This window comes from Trachypithecus francoisi, unplaced genomic scaffold (assembly GCF_009764315.1).
Source record: "Trachypithecus francoisi isolate TF-2019V2 unplaced genomic scaffold, Tfra_2.0 Lachesis_group19, whole genome shotgun sequence".
NCBI classification, from domain to species: domain Eukaryota; kingdom Metazoa; phylum Chordata; class Mammalia; order Primates; family Cercopithecidae; genus Trachypithecus; species Trachypithecus francoisi.
The window spans coordinates 38,045,043-38,067,775 of record NW_022681464.1 but is presented as its reverse complement, the minus strand read 5'-3'; the positions used below and the strand labels follow the sequence as shown (position 1 = coordinate 38,067,775).

General features: G+C 41.0%; 1 protein-coding gene across 3 annotated transcripts in view; it reads left to right on the top strand.

The window, feature by feature from the left end:
* MYOM1 (myomesin 1) overlaps positions 1-22,733 on the top strand; it is a 151,197-nt gene that overhangs the window by 29,528 nt on the left and 98,936 nt on the right. For 2 of the 3 annotated variants that reach the window (XM_033178223.1, XM_033178221.1), the window contains exons 4-8: positions 2,235-2,574; positions 4,011-4,168; positions 15,958-16,050; positions 17,965-18,053; positions 18,180-18,242. In XM_033178223.1, the coding sequence (XP_033034114.1) occupies positions 2,235-2,574; positions 4,011-4,168; positions 15,958-16,050; positions 17,965-18,053; positions 18,180-18,242 (743 nt within the window). Of the gene's footprint in view, positions 1-2,234; positions 2,575-4,010; positions 4,169-15,957; positions 16,051-17,964; positions 18,054-18,179; positions 18,243-22,733 lie in introns of those variants that run through there. The other variant, XM_033178222.1, reaches the window with a different exon arrangement.

The following is a 22,733-nucleotide window of genomic DNA, read 5'->3' as shown; positions in this document are numbered from 1 at the left end:
ATTTCCTCTGTATGGCACCTGAAAATTCCACTTATATTCTAATAAATTGAGTAAACTTTCTGTCAGCAAAAGATTTTGAATTGAGACTGTCACAGATTTGCAGAGTACTGGGAGATTTTAAATTTAGTTTTACTTTGTAGTAGTATACTTTTGTCAATATGTTAGCCTCACAGTTTTACTTTTGTGTCCAGATTATAGAAGGGTTATCACTGATAAATCCTGACTTTTACTTAAAGGAGAATATCCCTACTGCCCTGGGTCTAACATACTTTTTAAGTGTAGTTGAGTTCTCGTGTAAAATAATTACAGGGTTTTTTTTCAAAGTTTGGCTTCTTTGTAAACGGAAAAGGCAAGGAGACTATCACTTCATTTGGCCCTCTAGAGCTGTGCCAACCTATCCAGTATCAGTAGTAGTGAGAACTTAAACATAAAGTTCTCTTACTTGGAGCCTGGGGCAAGACTAGCATTAAATATGATCCCTCATTACATGAATTGAAACAGATCACAAAGCTCATTTCACATCTCCCTATTGTATGTTGACTTCTATAGAGAATTCCAAGCAAATTCTCCATAGTTTGTTTTGTATTCAGTTAGTAATTCATTCACTTCCTATCTTGTTCAAAAAAGAATGAGAAGTCATTATGTGAGGACACTAAGCTAAAAATCTTTCATCTTCCTCCTCCCCCCCAAATAATAATGGACATATTACTAACATCCATAGTAGGGATTATCTTATTAATATTTACAGAGAGAGAGGAAAAAACTTAAAATTTACTCACTACATTTAGTCAGAAACAACATGGACTCATCTCGTCTGCCAGGTGTTTTAGGAATAGTCCATGAGAAACCCCAAACTTGGCAAAGGTGGAATCTTGTTCCTCAACAAGCGACATCGATTTAGATGCTAGGAACTTCCTAACACAATGGCAGCGTTTGCTTACATCCTGAAGCAATCATTCTTGGAATGTATAATTCTGACGTAAGAGGTCTAAGGAGACTCAATTTCAAGAGAATCTTCGATATAATCAATACACTCTTTCACTAAAACATTTGAGGGGCTTTACAACAAAAGGCATTGAAATATGTTAAAATAATTCAAATATTTTTAAACAACATGAATAAATCACAGCACAGATTCTATCATAAACTGCCACAGTAGGCATTGAACTTGAGATGTTACCACTCCCTTACTATTGTCATCAATTATGAATAATAACGAGTCACATTTATAAATGTCACCACTTCCATCACAAGTTTGATAATTTCTTGGTATATACTATAGGTGCACACATAGTATATGCACACACAACATATATTATCTTAGAAAGAAACCCAGTAGGCATAAGGAACCTCATGTAAATTCAGAACTTATTCATACTGCAACAACTCCAGGCAATGCATTACATCAGCAAAGTGACAGAATCCAGATCAAGCTCCTACTCATGTATCAGGGTCACAGGCAAACAAACTAGATCTCATTGGACAATATGGCTTTTCTGGAAAGGAACCATAATCTTTTATTGTAAACAAAATCATGTTTAAACACACTAAGACAATCCGTGAGACGACCTTGGGCAAGTTAGATCTAACTTCTCTGAACCTTGTTACCATATATCTAAAACAGAAATAATAATTTATCTTGGCCGGGCATGGTGGCTCACGACTGTAATCCTAGCACTTTGGGAGGCCAAGGCTGGTGGATCACCTGAGGTCAGGAGTTCAAGACCAGCCTGGCCAACATGGTGAAACCCTGTCTCTACTAAAATTACAAAATATTAGCTGGGCATGGTAGCAGAAGCCTGTAATCCCAGCTACTTGGGAGGCTGAGGCAGGAGAATTGCTTGAACCCAGGAGGCCGAGGTTGCAGTGAGCTGAGATTGAACCATTGCACTCCAGCCTGGGCAACAAGAGCGAGACACCGTCTCAAAAAAAAAAAAAAAAAAAGTTTATCTCATAGGGTTTATATGGGGATGAAACAAGATCATGTATGTGAAAAGCACCAGGGCCATCATAGGTGTTATTATTACTGTTATCATTATTATTGTTATTTGTTAAGGCAAGGAACACTTCTGTACATGAAGCGTCGGCTTCTGATTTACCTGCTTTTTCTATATCGAGTTTTCTTTTGGTGCAGGATACAGTGTCTGAGGTGTGGTACTTTGAACTTAGTAAAAATTACTCAATCTTATCACTGCTATCCACAACATCTACATTTTGCCATTATTGTGTTTTAGTCAAAAGCATGTCAGTGGAATTACAGATACAGAAGAAGAAAGAATTAAAGAAGCTGCTGCTTATATAGCCCAGAGGAATCTTCTTGCTAATGAGGAAGGAATCACAACATCTAAGCAGTCCACGACATCTAAGCAGTCCACGGCATCTAAGCAGTCCACGGCATCCAAGCAGTCCACGGTATCCAAGCAGTCCACGGCATCCAGGCAGTCCACGGCATCCAAGCAGTCCATGGTTTCCAAACAGGCCACGTCCACTCTTCAACAGGAAGAAACTTTTGAAAAGAAGTCAAGGAAAGTTGTGATTCGAGAAAAGGCAGAACGCCTGTCCCTGAGGAAAACAGTAAGAAAAGACAGTTTAACATAACTTACAAAGGTAGAAATACATGTCATAAGGGTTGTGTGTGTGTGTGTGTGTGTGTGTGTGTGTAGATATAGATGGATTTGTTTCTTTTCTTTTTTTTTTTCGAGATGGAGTCTCACTCTGTCCCCCAGTTTGGAGTGCAGTGGCGCAATCTCAGCTCACTGCAGCCTCCACCTCCCGGGTTCAAGCAATTCTCCTGCCTCAGCCTCTCAAGTAGCTGGGATTACAGGCATGTGCCACCACACCCGGCTAATTTTTTTTTTTTTTTTTTTTTTAGTGGAGGTGGGGTTTCGCCATGTTGACAAGGTTGGTCTCAAACTCCTGACCTCAAGTGATCTACCCACCTCAGCCTCCCCAAATGTTGGGATTACAAGCATGAGCCACTGCACCTGGCTGATTTGTTTCAAATGAAGAATATGTGATCTTTTGGAGAAACAAAACATAAGAAAACAAGGAGAAAGACATTAAAATATTAATATGTAGGTCAAATAAAGCAGACAATAGTTTTAAACTCCATGGAATTTTAGGTTTTAAGGAAATTAAAGATTTTAAAGAGCCTTAAGAAATCCACCTTAGAGGAGTAAAATACTCCTCTATGTAAAATATGGCCAGATGTGGTGGCTCACTTCTGTAATCCCAATTTTGGGAGGCCAAGGCAGGAGAATTACTTGAGGTCAGGAGTTCGAGATCAGCCTAGCCAACATGGTGAAACCCCATGTCTACTAAAAATACAAAAATTAGCCAGGCATGGTGGTGAGTGCCTGTAATCCCAGCTACTCAGGAGGCTGAGGCACGAGAATTGCATGAACCTGGGAGGAAGAGGCTGTAGTGAGCCAGGTTGCACCAGTGTACTCCAGCCCGAGCCAAAAAAAAAAAAAAAAAAGAAAAAGAAATCAAAGATGTTGCTTAAGCTTAGAATGTTAAATGTCAAATAACTACCTTTGTTCTTAAAAGGGAGAAGGGGCCGGGCACGGTGGCTGACGCTTGTAATCCCAGCACTTTGGGAGGCTGAGGCGGGCGGATCACGAGATCAGGAGGTCGAGACCATCCTGGCTAACATAGTGAAACCCCGTCTCTACTAAAATTACAAAAATCTAGCTGGGCGAGGTGGCGGGCGCCTGTAGTCCCAGCTACTCGGGAGGCTGAGGCAGGAGAATGGCGTAAACCCGGGAGGCGGAGCTTGCAGTGAGCCCAGATCGCGCCACTGCACTCCAGCCTGGGCGACAGAGCCAGACTCCGTCTCAAAAAAAAAAAAAAAAAAAAGAAAAAGGGAGAAGGGAGTGCATTTTCTCTAAACAAAATTAAGCTTCCAAATGGAAAAATAAAACTTTTGGCTTCTACTTGTTATTTTAACACCAAAAGTCACTTTGATTTAGTGGTATTTTGGTAATATGTTTGCTTATTTGTTATTTCAGTTAGAAGAAACCGAGGCATATCATGCCAAGTTGAATGAAGACCATCTTCTCCATGCTCCTGAGTTTATCATTAAACCTCGCTCCCACACGGTTTGGGAGAAGGAGAATGTAAAATTGCACTGCTCCATAGCAGGCTGGCCAGAACCTCGTGTCACGTGGTATGTTATCTTTATGAAAACTAACAGAATTCATTACACAAAGTTAAGTTCACCTCTAGTGGAAACACACAGAACAACCATATGCAAGAGTCAGTGAAGACATCTGTAAGATTGTGTAGGTTTTCAAAGAGTGAAGAAGGGTATTGAGATGAATTTGTATGTATGGGAAGAAAAAACAGTCTTGTGTATATATGCTACGTGATAATACTCTATAATCGTATTATACAAATGGGTCTTTATTTTATATGAAGTATTGCATTTTAGTCAACATATATACTTACCAAACATATGTCTATAACTGCTATGGATGATAAAAGTTAGGTAAAAATTAGCTTCCATCAATGAACTTCACACAGCAGGGCAGGATTTTGTGATCGGAAGCAATACTGCCTTTTACAAAATAACTAAAACTCCCATCTCTACCCCTCATATGAGCTGAGGCCTTAATGTGCCGGCCTTCCTTCCTTCCTTCCTTCTTCCTTCCTTTCTCTCCCTTCCTTCCTTCCTTCCTTCCTTCTTCCTTCCTTCCTTCTTTCTCTTTCTTTTTTCTTTCTTCCTTTCTTCCTTCCTCCTTCCTTCCTTTCTCTTTCTTTCTTTCTTTCTTTCTTTCTCTTCTTTTCTTTCTTTCTTTCTTTCTTTCTTTCCTTCTTTCTTTCTTTCTTTCTTTCTTTTTCTTTCTTTCTCTTCCTTCTCTTTCTTTCTTCCTCTTCCTTCCTTCTTTCTTCTTTCTCTCTCTTTTCTTTCTCTTTCTTTCTTCTTTCTCCTTCCTTCCTTCTTCCTTCCTTCCTTCCTCCCTTCCTCCTTCACTCTTTCTTTCTTTCTTTCTTCCTTTCTTTTTTATTTATTTATTTATTTTTACCAGAGAGCATAAGCAAGTTGCATCAATGTGTTTTCTGACACCAAACAAAAGAAAGAATTGGATGCCAGATACTACCCAACAGGGGGCATGAGATACTTTCTTTCCGTATGGAATAAGCACTCTTTCTCCTTCCATAATATATCCTATTGCAGTTGTCAGTGACTTTGTGATCCCTAAACTGAGAACTTTCCTGTCACGCGTAACAAATATCTGCCATAGAGAGCAGAAGTATGAAAATAATTGAGCTAATTAAAAAAGATATTTCAGTTTTACTCTCTGGTGCAGGTATTTGCATGCTTTTTTTCTTATCTTCAGGAGTGGTGATAAATGCACCTTAGGTTGCAATATAAACACTACACGAATGTCACTGTCACCCAGAATGTCTGCCTCCTTTTCCTTTCTTTTCTGTTATTTCTAATGTTGATCAGATGCCTGCATAGCACTGTGGAGGTAGCTGACAAGATAAACCCCCTTAATTCTCTAAGGTTATTCTCTCTTTTTTTTTTTTTTTTTTGAGACAGAGTTCCGCTTTGTCACCCAGGCTGGAGTGCAGTGGTGTAATCTTGGCTCAGTGCAACCTCCACCTCCTGGGTTCAAGCTGTTCTCCTGCCTCAGCCTCCCAAGTAGCTGGGACTACAGGCGCGCACCACCACACCTGGCTAATTTTTGTATTTTTAGTAGAGATGGGGTTTTGCCATGTTGGCCAGGCTGGCCTCGAACTCCTGACCTCAGGTGATCTGCCCACTTTGGCCTCCCAAAGTGCTAGGACTACAGGAGTGAGCTACCGTGCCCAGCTTCTAAGATTGTTCTTAAGGAGCACATGGTGAGTTTTTACTTGTAATCTTAACCTGTCTTTGATGATTTTGGATTTACTTACAATTTTTCTATGTATGTAAACTCTTTTCAGGGCTTCTGAATTTGAAAACCAAAGAATAAAAATCAAAACTGGCTATGAATTATCAGGGCAAATAATTTATAGTAAACAAAGATGAGAACTGTGGAAACATATTTCTATAAAAATGAAGTTTAAAAATCAATTTATAAGCTTTAAAATAGAAAAGTAAGTTAGCAATCACTCTCTCTGCCTTTGCCTGCCCTTCTCTGTGACTATAGAGTTGCACAATTTGGCCTGTCAAAGGGACATTTCTTCTTAAAAAAACCAATTACTTCACACCTCAAAAAAAAAAAAAAAAAGAAGTTCCAAATTTTCCTATAGAAATGCACAAACAATAACAAATTTTCAGCTGCAAGAAATATTAGTAAAAATATTTCTTCTTTCATGAATTAAAATGTATCAATAATGAAGAATTAGAGGCCTTTGTTGAATAAATGTGTTTATTACACAGTTTCCTATCTGTGTTTTCCCACTTAAAAAAATTAGAATTAAAGATGATTATCAAAAGGACACAAAGTAGCTTCTGGGAGATAAATATTCAATTCCTAAGCATTTATTTATTCAGTTAATTACACTACAGCTTGAATAAAAACCCAGCCACATACCACTGATGGTGTTATTAAGCAAAAGCAATGTGATTTCACAAAAGCAGAGCTGAACTTCAGAGATTAGACTCCTTACACTGTGCTCTATTGATCTGGAAAAAAAGTAATTAAAAACAAAAACAAAAAGAATGGAAACTCTCCAGAAAAATAGGAGATGACCAAACTGTCAACCCTTCAAATTCCAGTTAAATTCAAAAATAGAAATACTGTCCGTTTCCAGTTATCCTCACTAACAGAGCTGAGAAGCGGTCGAGTTGAGCCCCAAACCCTTCACAGGTGGCTTTGAAATATTTACATCCTTTCCATGTGAAGTTTATGTCCTAGGAGTTCATTTCAAACAAAAGGGAAGACACAGAGACAAGCTGCCTCTCCAGAAGTACTGGATGAGCCTCCTCTGGTCCCTGCACCCCCATTAGTGCTCTTGGAGCGAACAGCTCCCTTGAGCCCCATGCAGAGCATCAGTCCTAGTGACTCCATTCCTTATCGTACATGCTCCCACGAGGGACAGACCAGAGCATATCACAGATAGTCTCCTTGCCTTGCGAGCTAAGTGAAAAACAAATATTAAAACGAACAATAAGGCTGCAGTGAGCTCTGATCTCACCACTGCATTCCATCCTGGGCAACAGAGCTGAAAAAAAAAAAAAAAAAAAGAACTGGGAGACAACTAAGAAAATAGTTATACTTCTGAGAGCAAGATTTGCCCTGGGTAAAGCTGAAACTCGGACAATCAGTTAGCAGATAACTGATGATTGGAAATGGCAGTAAACAGGGTCAAGTTCAGGTTTTGTGGGCATGAAGCTGATACAACTTGGAGGGCACTCTTTACAAACTAAATAAATCCATTAGCAGTATAAGCTAGGACATAAGGTCTTGCAGGGATTTGGGTAGTGAGAGACCCCTGAAACTTAAGCTTCGTTTGCTTCAAGGTAAATCCAGCTCTGGGAGTTGACTTCTGGATGGGATTAGTGTATATTCCTGGGCATGTTTTTAAAAAGTCATTAACTAGGCTGGGCGAGCTGGCTCACACCTGTAATCCCAGCACTTTGGGAGGCCGAGGTGGACAGATCACTTGAGGCCAGGATTTGAGACCAGCCTGGCCAACATGGAGAAACCTCATCTCTACTAAAAATACAAAAATTAGCCAGGTGTGGTGGTGCATGCCTGTAATCCCAGCTACTCGAGAGGCTGAGGCAGAAGAATCACTTGAACCCAAGAAGCAGAAGTTGCAGTGAGCCAAGATGACACTACTGCACTTCAGGCTGAGCAACAGAATGAGACCCTGTTTCAAAAAAAAAAAAAAAAAAGGAAAAAAGAAAAGAAAGAAAAAAGTCATTCACTGGAGTGCTAACTGACTTTGCGCCACTGGTATAGAGCATGAAATCTTCAGTAAGCAGCCTTCCCCTTGAAGACCTGGGAACCCGCAACCAAGCAGGAACCAGGATTGTTGGTGATGACATTGCTGGTATTTATACCTTTTTGGTATCCAATTGCAGCTTCCTGGGCCTGACACTGAGGAGGAGTACAAAGGGAATATTGAGAATGCCCTTCCTGAATATCAGCAGGTTTATTAAAGGAGTACATTTGTGATGATGCTTCATATAATCACACTGCCTCCGCTCAGAGCAGTTAAGTCCTTAGCCACCTTTTTCAAAGGCACGTGTGCTCGGCCTGGTTCAGGCAAAACCCTTTCCAAAGAGAGTTTGGCTCCAAGTTTCCATTGGACATCTTTATGTCATGGGAGTTCCTGCGGCCTATGATGCAAACACTCAGCGGCCGCTCTCCAACCAGTCCCACATTACTAACCAAATCTATTTATGTGGAACCTAAAGGTTACCCAGAGAGCACTGAGTGACAGGGCACACACATCCCTCATTCAGGTCAGGTGCAGAGACAGGATGCAGTACCGTCCTATTCCCAACTCGCTCTGACAACAGCAGGGAGCCTGTCTAAGCACTGGCCTGGGTAGAAAAGTTAGTTACAGGCCGGCCACGGTGGCCCACGCCTGTAATCCCAGCACTTTGGAAGGCTGAGTCGGGCTGAGTCTGAGACCAGCCTGACCAACATGGAGAAACCCCGTCTTTACTAAAAATACAAAATTAGCTGGGCACGGTGGCACACACCTGTAATCCCAGCTACTTGGGAGGCTGAGGCAGGAGAATCGCTGGAACTTGGGAGGTGGAGGTTGCGGTGAGCCAAGATCGTGCCACTGCACTGTAGCCCTGGGCAACAAGAGCGAAACTCTGTAAGAAAGAGAGAGAGAGGAGAGAGAGAGGAGAGAGAGAGAGGAGAGAGAGAGAAAGGGAGAGAGAGAGAGAGAAAGGGAGAGAGAGAGAAAGAAAGGGAGAGAGAGAGAAAGAAAGAAAAAAAAAAAAAAAAAAAAAAAAAGAAAGAGAAAGAAAGAAAGAAGGGGAGAGAGAGGGAGAGACAGGGAGGGAGGGAGGGAGGGAGGAAGGAAGGGAGGAGGGGGGAGGGAGGGAGGGAGGGAGTTACGGAGGATGCTGCTGCGCCCCTACTGTGAAGCTGGCCATCCTGCAGGAGGACTCTGTCAACATAGAAGGGAAAATACATATGTAGTGAAAAAAACTAAAGTTTTAAAATTTAATAGGGTACATTTATGTAATAACTTGTATAATAAGAGTCTTTCTGTTTAAAAGGGGCAGAAAAAAAGCATTTATGTTTGTGTTTGTTTTATTTGCATAATGAAATTCTGGAAGGATATGTAAGAACCTAAGAAAAGCTATTGACCCTGAGGGAGAACCTTGTCAAAGGGACAAAAGTGCTAGGAAGGGTTCGCCAGGAAGGGTTCACTGTGCACCCTTTATTCTTTCTGGTTCTTGAACCATATAAACGTATCACCTAGTCAAAGTTTAAACATTCTGTGAAATAGTGGAGAGAGAAAAAGTTTTCTTTAAAAGAAGAGAATAGTGTTAATTATATACTTTTTAAAGAGCGGGATTCAGCTGGTTTCTGGCCTGAAGCCTAGATTGAATTTGTCAGTGGAAATCTTGATTGTAGCCTGCAGGGAGATCAGGAAAACTCTCTGGAGCAATGTGTTGGTATTCGTGTGCACTTGTCATTCACTCACTCGGCACTCATACTTTCATATGTATCTGTTGGACACTGGACTAGATCTTCAAGCAAAACATTTACAATACATGTTTAAAATTCTTCAGTTTCAGCCAGGCGTTGGGGCTCACGCCTATAATCCCAGCACTTTGGGAGGCCGAGTCAGGCAGATCACCTGAGGTCTGGAGTTCGAGTCCAGCCTGGCCAACATGGTGAAACTCCATCTCTACTAAAAATACAAAAATTAGCCGGATGTGGTGGCAGGCACCTGTAGTCCCAGCTACTCAGGAGGCCGAGGCAGGAGAATCGCTGGAATCTGGGAAGCTGAAGTTGTAGTGAGTGAGATGGCGCCACTGCACTCCCGCCTGGGGGACAGAGCAAGACCCTGTCTCAAAAAAAAAAAAAAATTATTCAGTTTTACCCAAAAGTCATTGTCAAATAGATACTTAAAGAAATGTGTCATTAAGCCTATTATAATAATTCAAAACCTAGGAATAAAATAGTTACGAAGACAGAGATTTGGAAAACTCTTCTTCTATTCTCACAAATCATGAGGGTTTGCAAATTTCATAATAGAATCATGCATTGAGTTTATTTTCAATATTAGAATTATTCATCACATATTCAAATTTAGCAGTTACTACCATATTATCATAGAAAAAAAAGCCTATATTTAAAATGGTTAACACAAATTATTTACAATTTACAACAGTTTTCCAACATAAGGATTTCAAGTTTTATTTTGGATTTTTCTTATTTACTTAATTCCAAAATCTAGCCCAATGAGATCTCTCTGTCTTTCTCTCTCTCTCAGATAATTAGTTTTTAAAGTGGGTGTAGAGCGATTTATTCAAAACAGGTTGGAGTCTAAGCAGCAATCTCATTTGTGGTGAGATTCAGTAGGTTAAAGATCATCTTTGGCCAGGCGTGGTGGTTCACGCCTGTAATCCCAGCACTTTGAGGGCCGAAGCAGGCAGATCACCTGAGGTCAGGAGTTTGAGACCAGCCTGGCCAACATGGTGAAACTCCATGTCTACTAAAAATACAAAAGTAGCTGGGCGTGGTGGCGCGCTCCTATAGTCCCAGCTACTTGGGAGGCTAAGGCAGGAGAAACGCTTGAACATGGAAGGCAGAGGTTGCAGTGAGCAGAGATCGCGCCACTGCTCTCCAGCTTGGGTGACAGAGTAAGACTCCGTCTCAAAAAAAAGATCATCTCGGTGTGCATTATTTGTGGATAGAAAATAATTTTCGTGAAGGCTTTTGCTTGATCATGCTTTACACTGCCAAAGAGTTTTTACTGTGACCCCATACTATCAAACTCGGCCCAACATCCAAACTGACCTTTGTTGGGGGGAATTGTGTGTTTTACACACATAAAGGAAATGTCACTGGAAAAACTTATAGTATACTGAAAGCTCATTAACAATTTATAGACATTACATAAAAATGATAAGGGAGATGGTATACATCTGTATATTCACAGGGATTTAAGAAAGCTTCTGACACGTAATCCCAGGGTGTGGATTAACCTCCAAAATTAGCCGATGACTACTCAGCTTGGAATTTCATGTTCCAGAAATAACAAGCTGTGAAGTGTATACAGAACAGGCCCCAAATCCTTCTTTTCTTCCCTGACTCAAAGCTAAAGACAGCCAGTCTCAAGTGACTCCAAACCTAAATGCCTCACTGGGTGAAATTCTGTGGAGAATAGTATCAAATATCTTTCTGAGTTAATCCTTGCCCACTGCTTTAAATGAAGAATTTCTCACATTGGTATCTGGACCTCCAGAGAAAAGACTACAAACTCTGCAGTCAAAGTGATGTGTGGTGTGTGTGTGTGTTTTGAACCCATTTCTCTTGCCATGTGGCGATAACAGAAAAGTCATCAGCTGGGGAAAAGGTATTAAGGTGCTAAATTGAGTAGTAATGGAAGGAAAGGATGGTGAAGCAACTATGGGAGCTGCAAAATAGTCTTCTATTTTATTTTTAAAAATTTATTTTTTACAGTCATGGAGTCACGCCATGTTACCCAGCTGGTCTCGAACTCCTGTCCTCAAACGATCCTCCCGCTTCAGCCTCCCAAAGTTCTGAGATTACAGACATGAACCACCACTCCTGACCTGCAGAATACTTTGTAATGAAAATTTTATAGAGATATGAGCAATACTTTTGATCAGAAGCTGAATTGAGTGTCACTGAGTCATTTGGTCAAACAGCACATGTCAAGCTTTTGGTATCACAGTGCTTTTCTTAGGCAAAGAGGAACCACTGAAAACCTTCCAGCACAAGAAAGAGCAGAGCCAGAGTGAGCTTCTGAGTCCAGTGTGAAATTATCTAAACCAATTATGTAAGAAGAGCATGCCAATTAATATGTTCTACCCTGTCCTTCATCAAAATGGGGAATGCTGGAGACTAGGAGTGGCCAGTAGATTTCTTTTTCCAGGCCATCTCTGATCAGATAGTCCTGTCTGCTCGAGCCGTTTTGAGACAGCTGTCTGAAGCTGCTGTCAGGAAAAGCACTGCATCAACTTGCAGGGTCTTCTGTATTTGGAGAGGGTTATGTTGCTGCACCTGCCATGCAGCTGCTATTGTTGAGCCAGTCCCACCCTCGCCATTTCACATCTGAGGGAACTCAGACTCAGAGCATCAACTTACTTTCTTTGTGTGCATTTATTTAAAATCATCCAACTTTGGGAGGCTGAGGCAGGGGGATCACTTGAGCCCAGGAGTTTGAGACCAGCCTGGGCAACATAGTAAGACCTCATCTCTATTCATTTAAAATAAAACCATCCATATCATGACATGTATGTTTGTCAGAACTCTGTTCTCTCAGCCAAAAAATTATGAAGCTACAATTAATCTTTTGCATTACATGATAATTCTGTTCTACCCAATTTAACCAATTCTGAGGGCCTGCTGTTTGCCCATGACTCATTCTTCCTCAGGAGTAGGAATAGAAGTAAATGTGGATCAGGCCAGGTGCAGTGGCTCATGCCTGTAATCCTAGCATTTTGGGAGGCCGAGGTGGGAGGATTGCTTGAGCCCAGGAGTTTAAGACCAGCGTAGGCAACAAAGTGAGAGCCTGTCTCTACAAAAAATAGAAAAAATTAGCTGAGTGTGGTGGTGCATACCTGCAGTTCCACCTACTTGGGAGTCTGAGGTGGGAAGATTGCGTGAGCCTGGGAGGTGAAGGTTGCAGGGAGCTATAATCACACCATTGCACTCCAGTGTGGGAGACAGAGCGAGACCCTGTCTCAAAAAAAAAAAAGCAAATGTGGATCAAATACAATCCCCAACCTCAAAGGTTTGGCAACTTAATAGAAGAGACACATATCCAACCATAATTTTGATAAATGTTATATTTAGTAATTTGAAGCAATGAACCCTGATGCAGAGAGGCAGGAACAATTCATATTGTATCATATTTTAGAGAAGAGTTTATTGAAGAAGTTGTGTTTGATCTGAATCTTGAAGGATGAGTTGGTTTTGCTATATGGAGGAGAGTGTTTTTTTTTTTTTTTTTTTTTTAAGTGTAGAAAATGAATAATGTGCTTTAAGGATGTAGGGGTGTGTGAGAGAGAGAGTTGGGGAAAGGAAGGCGCTGACTGAAACCAGTATTCTTCCTTTCTCTCCTTTTCTATCATGTTCCCTACTCCCAAACCTCCTTCTGATCATGTCCACAAGTCTAAAGAAATGAAATGCAGAGAGAACAATTGGAAAACGGAAGCATCGTATGGGTCAGCAGCCAGGCTGCCTGTTCAAATTCCCCCTCTGCTGTTCCTGGCTGTGTGATTGGGCAAGTTCCTGAAACCCTCATGCCTTGGTTTCTTCATCTGGGAAATGAGGTTAAAAACAACACGATCTCATACCGTGGTTGTGAGAACTGAACTTACCAATGTATGCATAAAGCACTTAGAGCATTGCGTGGCTCATAGTCAATCTCTGTGTCAGCTGTGTTTATCAGGGTTATGACGTCATTTGTGCATGCAAAGTGGGCTGTCTGAAAGGGAAACAAGTGAAACCCAGTTCCTCTTTTGGGCAGAAAATGGTTTAAGTAGAAAAGCCTGGTCCAGCACCACAGCCACTGGCTACTGAGAACATGAGGAAGTGGTGAAGAATCTAGGTACCACGTACAGACCCGGAAGACAGGGTCCCAGGGAGAGGCCCCTCTGCGTAATCCACTCTCTGAGGCCTGTGAGGCTTAACTAGATATGGAACAGTCAGAAAAGGGGAGGCTTTCAGCTATTGTCAGAAGTTTCCTGTCATGATTTGTATTATAAATTCTTCCAAGGTAAGAGCTGTGTTTGTTTATGACATTGAATAAAACACTTAAATATAACGATCGTTCAACACAATGATTGCAGGCTGGGTGCAGTGGCTCACACCTGTAATCCCAGCACTTTGGGAGGTCGAGGCAAGTGAATCACCTGAGGTCAGGAGTTCGAGACCAGCCTGACCAACATGGTGAAACCCCGTCTGTACTAAAAATACAAAAAACTAGCTGGGCGTGGTGTCCGGTGCCTGTAATCCCAGCTACTGGGGAGGCTGAGGCAGGAGAATTGCTTGAACCTGGGAGGCGGAGGTTGGAGTGAGCCAAGATGATGCCGTTGTGCTCCAGCCTGGGCAACAAGAGTGAAACTCTGCCTCAAAAAAAAAAAAAGAAAAGAAAAGAAAAAAACAAACAATGATATTTCTTCTAACAACATGCAAGAATGTTAGCAGGAAGAATGTTTTGCTGTCATCCTTCACAGACAGCCAACAATAAATAAAACCCCCAACACAACGCCTTCCTCTCTGTTACATCAACAGTGGTCAACTTTTTAAAAAGCTTATTTATGTATTTATTTGTTTGTTTTATTTATTTATTTTTAAAAAGCTTATTTGTTTTATTTATTTATTTTAAGACAGGGTCTCACCATGTTGCCCAGACTGGAGTGCAGTGGTGTGATCACAGCTCACTGCAACCTCAACCTCTCAGGCTCAACCTATTCTACCACTGTAACCTCCAGAGTAGTTGGGACTACAGGTTTACACTCAGCTAATTTTTTGTAGTTTTTGTAGATTCAGGGTCTTGCTTATTGCCCAGGCTGGTCACTAACTCCTGGCCTTGAGTGATTCTCCCACTTCAGCCTCCCAAACTGCTGGAATTACAGGAATTACATGCATAAGCCACCATGCCTGGCCTAAAACTTTTTTTTTTTTTTTTTTGAGACGGAGTCTCGCTCTGTCGCCCAGGCTGGAGTGCAGAGGCCGGATCTCAGCTCACTGTAAGCTCTGCCTCCTGGGTTTACGCCATTCTCCTGCCTCAGCCTCCCGAGTAGCTGGGACTACAGGCGTCCGCCCCCTCACCCGGCTAGTTTTTTGTATTTTTAGTAGAGACAGGGTTTCACTGTGTTAGCTAGGATGGTCTCGATCTCCTAACCTCGTGATCCGCCCATCTCAGCCTCCCAAAGTGCTGGTAATATAGGCTTGAACCACTGCGCCCGGCCTAAACCTTTTTAATTGTAATATAACATGCATACAAAAAAACATTTTCTGACCAAAAGAGGAACTGGGTTTCACTTGTTTCCCTTTCAGACAGCCCACTTTGCACTTTTTTTTTTTTTTTTGAGATAGAGTCTCACTCTGTCACCTAGGCTGGAGTGCAGTGGCACAATCTCAGCTCACTGCAACCTCCGCCTCCTGGGTTCAAACAATTCTCGTGCCTGAGCCTCCCGAGTAGCTGGGATTGCAGGTGTGTGCCACCATGCTTGGCTAATTTTTTGTATTATTAGTAGAGAGGGTGTTTCACCATGTTGGCCAGGCTGGTCTCGAACTCCTGACCTCAAGTGATTTGCCTGCCTCGGCTTCCCAAAGACTGCACACTTTTATAGATGAATTGCTTTAGTGAATTTTTGTAGATTGCACACACCCATGTAACTGACACCCAAATCAATAAACATTATTGACACCCAAGAAGCCTCCTTCTTGCGTCCCAACACACTACTGATTTCTAGTAGCATTAATTAGTCTTTTTGCTTTTGTATTCTATATAAAAGCAATCATTCTGCTGGGCACTCTTTTGAAACTGGCTTTTTTGGTAACATTATGTTACATGACATTCAGCCATATTGTTGTGAATAGTCAACATTTTTCATGTAAGTTTATAGAGGAGGGGAAAGCACTTCATCAAGAAGTGTGATTGTATTGCTGGTGCACTTCACGTAAGCTAATATTATTTACATTTATTTAATCGATGCTGCTGCTACCCTCGGTGCTCTGTTTACAGGTGTTCCTGCAACAACAAGAATTGTATGTGTGTGTTTAATCATGAAGTTGTTTACACTTCAACTGACTTCATTTTGTTTCCGTTCTGTTACAGGTATAAAAACCAGGTGCCAATAAATGTCCATGCAAACCCTGGAAAGTACATTATTGAGAGTCGATACGGAATGCACACTCTGGAGATTAATGCGTAAGAGAACATCAGTGTCCGTGTGGTTTTTTTTTTTTTTTTTTTTTTTTTTTGAGACGGAGTCTCGCTCTGTCACCCAGGCTGGAGTGCTGTCCATGTGTTGCTCAACATTGCTCAGGGAGGCGTCTCACCCGTGCAGTTAACAGCCCACTCTCCCCACTTTATCCCAATGCTGTGTGATCACAATGAGGGACATTCATATATGGTGCTTCTCTGGGTGCACACCTGAAAGTGATATTTATGACTGATTCTTACCATGCTCACACTATCTCCCAAAGTGATTTTATATTTGGATTTGTCAAAGATGATGAGAAAAAACCAATTTGCATATTTTAATTTATCTTTTTATATACTTGGGAATTTAGATGTAAGAAAAATATGTTGCATAAAGAGGCTTTTATATTCAGTAATCATTTAGGAGTCCCAAATCAATATCATCATCACATTCTCTTGTTTTTAATAACTAAAGGCCATGGAGATCCAGGTAGGTGGCATTGAATGTGGGCTAAACTTGGAGATAATGTTCTTTCCTTCAGCTTGCCAGGAACCATGGGAAAGTATGTACTCTGTCAATCTGTGTATATGAAGCAGGCTAGACATTGAGATGTTTGAGCTTAAAGTAAAATCCAAAGCAAAATTCGAAAATGAAACCTACATCAAAATTCCTAAGTTCCCAAATGTTTATGTCTCCCAAGATGATTTTGAAATTCAAACCTAATTAGGTCAATGAAAAAGCTAAACAAGCTCCCACCATTTTCAGTTTAGATAAAACCATGGTGTGCATAAATGTCAAGGTGAAATTTATATTATTCATTCTCAAGAGACGTATAGCCTTCTCCTCAGATCAGAGGAGTTAGGCAAGTGATGCTAGGACCCTGTGACATTTGCCAAGCACTGACTCTGACCCAAGGTCAGGTCAGTTCTGCCAGTGGGTGGTTCTGCTGAAGCAGCAGTGAGCTATGTGGTTACTTTCAAAATTAAGTAGTTATGAGAAGGGCAACTGTATTTGCCTTCGTGGGGTTCTATTGATGTCTGTAAAATTTCAGCAAGAAAAAAAGTTTACACAAATGAAACTAAATCCTGAGAAACAATGAAGAACACGAGAAACTGGCAATGTTTTAGATAAGACCTAAAACAAACTGCTTTGAAACCTTAGCCTCTTCATCTCTCTCCATGAGACCATTCTTCTCTCTAATGGTCCATTTTTATAAGAATTCCAATTTCTGTATTATAACTTAGAAGAACATCCAAATGGTGCTTCTTGTGTTGTGCTGTGAGCTGAAACTCCAAGTGTGACCTGAACCTTAGTGGAAATGAAGTGTAAATACCTTAGATGAGCTTTGAAGCTAGAACGCATAGACCAACCTGGCTCAGGGAGGCTGTGGGAATCTACACGGAGGGACTGCTTCTTTCTCTTCCCTATTGCCTGGTTGCCCCCAGACTGAAACCCACCACAAGGGCAGGACAGCAGGAAAGTCACACCCTCCAGTGTGCCTCCGGGTAGTTACCTGCTACAAAGGTTACATGCCTGCACATTTTCTCCTCCCAATGCAACTTTAGATAAGTAAGTAGATCACAATGCTGTTTACTCTGTAATTTATGTGCCTAGCACTTGGTTGACTTTTTTTTGTTTGACATTTTAAATGAACCCAGGCTAGGGTCACAGTGAACTAACTATAGGTGTTCTCTCCCCAGTCTATGCTGCTGGCATGAAACCACAGTAGATCACTTGGACTAGGTAATATCCCACAGGTAGCTAGATCAGAGACAGTAGCTGTACCAGGAGAACCAAAGAGCCGTGTGTTAGCCACTGATTTGCAGGGGGCTGTGATAGCAAAGAGTTCCCTGATAGAACAGCTAGTAATTACAAGGATTGTCACTATGATGGATGTTCATTTCCATCTTGTCTTTCAGATGTGATTTTGAAGATACAGCTCAGTACCGGGCTTCGGCGATGAATGTTAAAGGAGAGCTTTCGGCATATGCTTCAGTTGTGGTAAAGAGTAGGTTTGCTAGATTTGTTTTCTTCAAAGTGTGTGTGTGTGTGTGTGTGTTTTAAATTTCTTCCCATTGTTTTAAAATAAATCTATCACAAAGCAGTTCACATCCATTTCTGTTTTCTTCTCTAGGGTATAAGGGAGAGTTTGATGAGACTCGCTTCCATGCGGGGGCTTCCACCATGCCCCTTAGCTGTAAGTTTAAAAACATATTTACTAAGTGTCACCTCTATGTAAAATATGGCATAATAAGCTAGTCCATAATGCTGAAATAAATGCATACTATATATAACGTAGTATATGCTAGGTTGGATGTAGTAGGTACCTGCGGTTATTTTATTTACATTTTTTTCAAGATTTTTTGGTTACTGTTCTCTTTCTGAATCAAATTGCTTTGTGCTGGTTTTATGAAAGCCTAGATATGATGGGCTAAAAATGGCAAATGCTTTTACGTCTTTCTGGGTTAAACTGAGAAACCTGGGCAAAATGACTTAACCAAACACACACACACACACACACACACACACACACACGAGTCTGGACCATATCAAAGCACTCTTTCTCACCCTTAAATGTCCAGATGGGCATCACTTCCTTGAGAAAGCAGGTCTGACCCCCACTGCCACCCCTACACCCTGCCCAATCAGGGTTAGGTGTCCTGGGTGAGGCCACGGCACCTCATCAGAGCATCATTGAGGCTGGACCCTGTTACCCGTTGTGTGTCAGTCTCCCTCACTGTTCCATGAGCCACTTGAAGGCAAGATTGGGCCTGCCACAGAGTGGGTATTCAATAATGAATGAATAAATAAATGCATTAAGTTATAAAGTACAATCTAAAATGAAGTCGAAATGTGATTACATAAAAACCTATTAAAAATATTCTGATCAGTGGTAATCTGCAAATTTGTGAATGTCAGTCATTTCATTTACATCAGAACTTCTATTTATGAGAAGCAATAAAAGCAAAATATATGGTTGTTGAAAGAATTATATACGTACAGTAGTCAGACTGAAAAAGGTAGTCAAGCCCTAACTTAGTTTTCAAACATGAAGAAATTAGTGGTAGTTTTGAAAATGGCTGAGATCAGTTTTTCACCTGCCTGGGTAGCTTGAGGTCTGTGGCTGACCTACTCCACCGATTTCATGCAATGGCTTCTCATTTAATGTCCCAAGTTGTGATCATTTGTATCAGCCCCATAGGTGAGAAGGGATGACTGGTAGAGCAACGGAGAAGCACATCCCAAATCATGTTCTTCTCCTATCTCTTGATTTATGCTGAGATAGAATAGTTGGGGCCAGGCGCGGTGTCTCATGCCTCTAATCTCAGCACTTTGCGAGGCCGAGGCGGGTAGATCACCTGAGGTCAGGAGTTCCAGACCAGCCTGGTACAATATCGTGAAACCCTGTCTCTACTAAAAATACAAAAATTGGCCAGGCATGGTGGTGTGCACCTGTAATCCCAGCTACTCAGGAGGCTGAGACAGGAGAATCTCTTGAACTGGGGAGGCAGAGGTTACAGTGAGCTGAGATCCCATCACTGCACTCCATCCTAGGTAACAGAGCGAGACTCTGTCCCCCCCCCCCCCAAAAAAAAGGATAGTTGGAAATTCTGAACCTATGACTTGTCTCCCAGTGTCCCCAGGAGTGGCCTATTGGTCACTTCACAATCCTCTGAATGTAGCTTGCCCATTTCCACAGCCATATCGTGATCCATGTTTCTCCTTTTCCCCTCTTCTCTGTCAACGCAGGGACTGAAAGTTCAACTCACTCTCACTTCTCTTATTGCTCAGTCTTACAGAGCCTCCTCTCTGATGACCCCTGAACTGAATGCAGTTGTTTCTAACAGAAAACAGAGGGCTCATATTCACGTATTTGGTTACTATTTACTGAACACCTGTTATGTGCTAGGTAGGGGTTTAGTTGCTTGGAATGTTGGTAGATGTCACAGACAAAGCTCTCTGCTCTTTTTTCTAATACTTAACATTTATTGATCAGTTCTGCCAGACAATGTACTAAGACATTTTTGTACACATTGATTCATTTAACGTTTCCTGAAAGCTTATGAAGTAGTCGCGTTTCCCTCTGTGCTATGCCGATGAGGAAACAGTTTAGAGAAGGCCACACAGAGTTGTAGAATCGGGATGTGTAACTTGGTCTTTTTAATTCTAAACCATTATTTCAAACAAGGAGTCACCAAACATTTTCTGTAAAGGACTAGACTGTAAATATTGTAGGCTTTGTGGGCCATTTCGTGTCTGTCACAACCACTCAACTCTGCCTCTGTAACACAAAAGCAGCCGTAACAGTAGGAGAATGAATGAGCGTGACTGTGTTCCAATAAAACCTTCTTTATGAACTTTGAGATTTAAACTTCCTATGACTTTTCACATCACAAAATATTGTGCTTCTTTTTATTATTTTCAACCACTAAAACATGCAAAAACCATTCTTAATGGTTTAAACAAGAGGCATTTCTAGATTTACCCCACAGACTTGCCAACCCCTGCCCTGAACCATGTTTCCCAGGATAGTGAGTACATGTGATAAAAGATTGAGGACATGACAACAGAATGATGTGTTGTCTTCTGGTTGTTAAACTGGGGTGCCTTCTACTGAACTCCAAAGTTACCGCAGAGAGTCCAGTCCAGTCTCAAATACAGAAGAGAACCTAGAAGTTAGGTCCATTTCTAGGAGACCTCCTTGCCTTTCCAGCTGGGTCTGGAATGTCTGACGGTAGCGCTCACCGCTACCCCTAAGGCCGCTCTGGAACCAGCCCCGCCTCCCAGCACCGTGCAAGACCTGTCAAGTTGTTTCTGTCTCTGGTCTCAAGGAACATCAACACATGAAAGTGAGGCAGATGGGAGATGTGCTTCCAAAGAGAAGTTATTTCGCTGTTGATTAGGGTTACCGGGGAACACACAAAATCAAGACAGTACGATGTATTGGCCAAGAGCACAGAAACGGCCAGCTGGTGCAAATCTGGCTCTGCAGGGCAATGTGGTCAGTTATTTTGCCTTCCTATGCATCAGTTTCTTCTTCTATAAAATGCAGATATTAGTGGTACTTACCTAATAGCATTATGATGGGGTTTGTGTTAATAGGTATTAAATGCTTGGACCAATACTTGGTCAAAGTTGAATTCAGTAAATGTTAGCTTGCATTTTCAAGTGCAATGAAAGAAGTCTTAGGAGGGACAAAATATATGAGAAAGGGCCTCAGTTTTGGAGTCGAGAAGTTATGGGTGTGAATTTCAATTTCACACACACTACCTGTGAAATTCTGGCATTAGGTGTGTGTTACTTTTGTGAACTTCCATATCCCCACCTGAAAGAGAGGAAGAAAATAATATATATGGCATAGAGTTGTTGCAAGGAATTGATGATATGGCAAATGTGAAAGTGTCTGGCATGTAATAATCCATCAACAAATAGTCATTTCTTTCCCAAGTTCTTTCTTTGGTGAAAAGAGGAAATAAAACCTGGGAGAGTTGATTATGCAGGCTGCATTTACTCAATCTATAAATAAGATATTTCTGAGAACAATATTTTTAAAAGTTAGAATATTTTGAACTTTTCCATTTTCTCCAGTGGACATTTCTTACAATATTTATTATTCAGATCATTAAAGAAAATGAAGCAACTTATTTTAAAACTCCATTAAAATTATTTAATTAAAAATTATTGTTATTTTTATGGATACAGAGTAGTTGTATATACTGATGGGGTACATGTGATATTTTGATACAAGCATATAATGTGTAATGATCAAATCACCATAATTGGAGCATCCATCATCTCAAACATGTCTTATTTCTTTATATTATGGATGTTCCAATTCCACTCTTTCTGTTGTTTGAAAATATGCAATAAATTAACTGTAGTTGCACTATTGTGCTACCACACACTCGATCTTATTCCTTGCATCTAATTGTATTTTTGTACCCATTAACTAACCCGTCTTTATTCCCCCTTGCACTAAGCTTCCCAGCCTCTGGTAACCATCATTCTACTCTCTATCTCCATGAGTTCAATTCTTTTTAGCTCTCACATGTGAGTGAGAACATATGATATCGGTTCTTCTGTGCCTGGCTTACTTCCCTTAACATAATGTCCTCTAGATCCATCCATGTTGTTGCAAATGACAGATTTCAATTTTTTTTTTTTTGCTGAATAACATTCCATTGAATGTAAGTACCACGTTTTCTTCATTCATTCTGCCATGGATGAACACTTAGGTTAATTTCACGTCCTGGCCTATTGCGAAAAGGGCTGCAATAAACATGGGCGTGCCGATGTCTCTGCTATATACTGATTTCCTTTCTTTAACATATAAACCCAGCAGTGGGATTGCTGGATTCTACGGTAATGTTTTTAGTTTTCTGAGGAACCTCCATACTGTTCTCCATAGTGGTTGTAGTAATTCACATTCCCAGCAACAGCTCAGGAGGGTTTCCTTTTCTCCACGTCTTCGTCAGCGTTATTGCCTATCTTTTGGATACATTTCAGTTGGGGTGAGATGATCTCTCATTGCACTTTTGATTTGCATTTCTCTGATGATTAGTGATGTTGAGCATTTTTCCATATACCAGTTGGCCATTTGTGTGTCTTCTTTTTAGAAATGTCCATTCAGATCTTTTGTTCATTTTTAAATTGCATTACTTGAATTTTTTGCTATTGAGTACTTTGA